Raw genomic sequence first — 4,339 nt, forward strand, 5'->3', positions numbered from 1 at the left:
TGTGGATGTATTTTCTTCATGTATTTTGTTTGTAAAAAAAATGGATTTCTAATTTACTAGCATGTTTGCTTTTGCCAATAAAGATGGAGGAATGGGGTGCTTGGAAAACGTTCAAAACGGAAGAAAGGGGAAAAAAAGAGAAAAAATACAATTTGAATTTGATCTGGGGAAAAAAGAAAATTGACCAAAAAAATGTCAATATAGTAAGGGGAAAAAATGCAAGCAAAAGCATTCCAGAAAATATTACCTTAAACTCTTGTGTGGTCTCCTTTCTTTTGCATGTTATGACAGAAATGTTAATACATCAATTAGCTGACCTGACGACCAACTACGCAGAAGCCTCTGAGACAAAGTGTCCTTGTTTATAGAAAATAATGACGTCTTCCGCATGCACTATTTTTATATGACGGAGTGCCCAAGGCTTTAAATATTCCTCAAAACACAATTATTGCATGTTTTAGAATTAGTTTATAATTACATGTTGGGTGCAAATATAAATATATAATCATACTAGTAATGTTGGAATATATAAGAATGACCTCGACTTTGTCACCCACACCGCAAACAAATCACAGTACAAACTGACTTCAGTTTAATTACAGCGACTATGACTTATTGAAATATCCCTGAATAATGCAATCGTGTTTCTCCCTTTTGGAAGTCATGTGAGTGTTCAGTGTAGTTCAGGGACTTCCGGCTCTTCCAAGGGGAAAGGATGTCAAAGTAGGGCCTGAGTGGTGCACTTCTTCTGGGCAGATCCCACAGCGGTCTGCTATGGGAGATTAGGGAACCAGCACTTGTAGCCCAATTGTGCTCTACGGAAGCCAATTACCAGTACAGTTTGATATAGCTATAACAAATAAATGAATAAAAACAATATGACAAAAATTAGAATGGATGTTTTTCTGATATTATATCATAGGCTAGTATAATAATAAAATGATGTTAAAATTACTAGTAAGCATCGAAGGAATAGTGCCCTAGTGAGTCAAGTTATACATGTATTTGACATTAACATGTTTTATATATATGTTTAAACCATTAAACTCTGATCTGACTTTGTCAGGAAAATCACATTTATCAATTAGAAGGGCAAAACAATGTTTTTTGATGAAAACAAATAAAACTCATAAGTTCTGATTAATTGAGAAACATCAAATAAGGCTGCTGAATTGTAGCTAAACAAATATATAGCCTACTAAAACTCGGCACCACAGTAAAGGAATTCATGGTGTGACAGTAGTTGGGTCATCTGGGAAAACGCAGGAGAGAGCCCCTGTTACATTTGGCCACAAAATGACAGCACTCTTGATAAAACATGTCATTCAATCTTCAGAAAATAAAAAAGCACAGATATGACAGAGACGTAAACATTGGCCTCTAAATTATGAATGGTCCCAGCTGTGTAACGGCTATTAAGGGGAAAGAAAAAGGAAAGGGTGAGAAAAGGGACTGTAGGCTTTATTCAGACTAACATCTCATACATTCCATAGGATCCCTGCACAGTCTTCTCACAGTTTCTCACATGTTGGACACTTACATTATCTTTCTCTCACTTTTCTTTCATAAAAGAATTGTATTGATGCTGTATTGTAACATTTCAGTTTGCACTCATTAGATACAAAATCAAAACGTTCAGGCTGTGATCAAAGATCTCAGCTTTTCTTTTTAATTATTGAAATGCGTCTCCATCTGCTAAATGCTAGTCAAGTCTTTTCTCTTTCCGATCCGCATGCAATAGAGCTCAGCCTACACGCAGCTCTTAAAGTTTGGCTCCCCAGACTGCAACAGGTCTGCACGGTGAGAAAAGAACTCGGCTGTTTTAATCTGTGTAATGAATAAGAACATGCCAGCGTGGTAATGGATGCCTGCCACCGTGCAGCTAAATTATTCAGAGTCTGGGGAACAAGATAGGCGGCTAGCAGGATCGGATGGACCCGCTGGTGTCATCGGTCTGCCTCTGCCCTGCCTGGCTCCTCTTTCGGCCCGTCCACCTCGACTTTGTGAGTTATCAAGGGGCCACACGAGAAGGCTGTAAATGCAGCCCCGAGGATGGGCGTCCACATGGCAGGAGAGCAGGCCAAGGCCCTCGGGGTCAACTGGTCAGCAACCATGCAGGCCTTGTTACTTTGATGCAATTTGTAGAATGTAATTAATTGATGTGCTTTATATTGTATGTTTATGCTATTTATCTGTTATATGTCATTATAAAGGGAACACTGTCAGCACCATGGACAGCGCTGGAGCAGCGTGCACTATTCTCAGCGGTGCAGCGCTGTCCGTGGTGCTGAATCAATTGGCCCATCGTAGTGCGATGGTTTCATTTGTGTCACGCCCAATATCCTCATCAGTCAAACTGCTAAAACACAACAACGACATCACCACAAAAACACGTTTTATTAGAAATATAAAGTGTGATGTTTGGGTTCATTTGGCGCTTGCGCACAGAAGCCAACATTTTTCAACTTGTAAACTGAGCAGGTGGGAGGGAAGGAGGAGATGGAGGCTGAAAGAGGAGGAGGGGGAGGAGGGGAGGGAGAGAGGGATGCCGGGAGGCGCTGTCGATGTTAACAGCTCAGTCTGGTGAAGCAGAGCAGAGGAGCTCTGTGGCTGTCCGCTCCCCGGATTTCATGTCAGGGGCCACACTGCTTGCGAGGTGCTCGAAGGGAGGAGGATGATGACCATGAACGGCAAACAGCATTTCTCCATGCACCCGGCTCTGCACGAGCCCAAGTATCCCGGCCTGCACTCAGGCTCGGAGGGCATGCGCAGAGTCTGTCTGCCCGCCCCGCAGGTACGTTCGGGTCAGGGGAGAAAGGCTGTGGCGTATATGGGGGAGAGGAGGGAAAATATCACACTGGGAATGTCTGTAAAGTTGATTTGACAGGACTTTGTTCTATCCACTATCTCTTTCTCTCTCTCTCTCCCCCCCCCCCCCCCCCCCCCCCCCCCCCCCTGACTGTGTCCCTCGTCTCTCCATCCCACCCACCCCCCCTTCCCCTCTCTCATCCACATGTCTTTTCAAGCAGTGCTCTTGCTTTCATATTAATTTTTATGACCTGCGCTTTGAGGAGGGTTCTCTCCTTTCCTCGGTGCTGCTTGCCTTTGGAAAATGTTTTTTAGATCCTGAGAGCTGCCTGACAGAATTCCCCACTGACTCCAGTATGCGCACTCTTGCTTGCAGCTGCAGGGCAATATATTCGGAGGCTTTGATGAGAGCCTGCTGGCACGGGCAGAGGCTCTGGCAGCTGCTGACAGCATTGTCTCTCACGGCAAGAGTCACCCGTTCAAACCAGACGTGACTTACCATACCATGAGCAGTGTCCCCTGCACCTCAGCATCCTCTTCTTCCTCCACCACGGTGCCCATCTCCCACGTCCCCTCCGCCATCGCCTCCCACCACCATCACCACCACCTCGGACAGACCCTGGAGGCCGGGGACCTCCTGGACCACCTCTCCACCAGCCTGTCCATGACCGGGATGGGCGCTCCGGAGCCTCCCGGGATGACAACGTCGGCGCACCACCACCAGCACCCTCACCACCACCTGCAGACCATGGGGCAGCTGCACCAGGCGATTGCCAACATGGCCCACCCTCACTCTCTGTCCGTGCACGGCGGCATGGCATGCGTCAACGACGTGGAGTCGGATCCCCGGGAGCTGGAAGCCTTTGCCGAGCGGTTCAAGCAGAGAAGGATCAAACTCGGGGTGACCCAGGCAGACGTCGGGTCGGCACTGGCCAACCTCAAGATCCCCGGAGTGGGGTCCTTGAGTCAGAGCACCATCTGCAGGTTCGAGTCCCTCACTTTGTCCCACAACAACATGATAGCGCTCAAGCCGGTTCTCCAGGCCTGGCTGGAGGAAGCAGAGGCTGCGTACCGAGAGAAAAGCACCAAGCCGGACCTTTTCAACGGGAACGAGAGGAAAAGAAAGCGCACCTCCATCGCCGCGCCGGAGAAGCGCTCTTTGGAGGCTTACTTTGCCATCCAGCCTCGGCCTTCCTCGGAAAAAATTGCGGCCATCGCCGAAAAACTGGACCTGAAAAAGAACGTGGTCCGAGTGTGGTTTTGTAACCAGCGGCAGAAACAGAAACGAATGAAATACTCCGCGGTGCACTGAGTTTCACACATCATGAATAAAATAGCCTACTACATTTTTGATCGAGTGATTAATAATAGCCTAAGTAGCATAACTAACAGGGATTCATCAACAGCTCTTCACGTCTCGTCTGGGATTATCTCCACAAAGACTTTTCCCTTTTTGTTTTGTTTTTCATTTCGTGTCACTCACTCTTCGTTGTTGCACTTTCCCTCCCCTCTCGATTTACTTATTAATATG

At 46.6% G+C, this 4,339-nt stretch overlaps 1 protein-coding gene across 1 annotated transcript; it reads left to right on the forward strand.

The window, feature by feature from the left end:
* The first annotated feature begins 2,674 nt into the window (after positions 1-2,674).
* pou4f3 (POU class 4 homeobox 3) lies at positions 2,675-4,120 on the forward strand. Its single transcript, XM_034550631.1, has 2 exons — positions 2,675-2,794; positions 3,185-4,120. The coding sequence occupies exons 1-2, from the start codon at positions 2,675-2,677 to the stop codon at positions 4,118-4,120; spliced, it is 1,056 nt and encodes a 351-aa protein (XP_034406522.1).
* The last annotated feature ends 219 nt before the right edge of the window (positions 4,121-4,339 follow it).

This window comes from Cyclopterus lumpus, chromosome 14 (genome assembly GCF_009769545.1).
Source record: "Cyclopterus lumpus isolate fCycLum1 chromosome 14, fCycLum1.pri, whole genome shotgun sequence".
Lineage (NCBI taxonomy): Eukaryota > Metazoa > Chordata > Actinopteri > Perciformes > Cyclopteridae > Cyclopterus > Cyclopterus lumpus.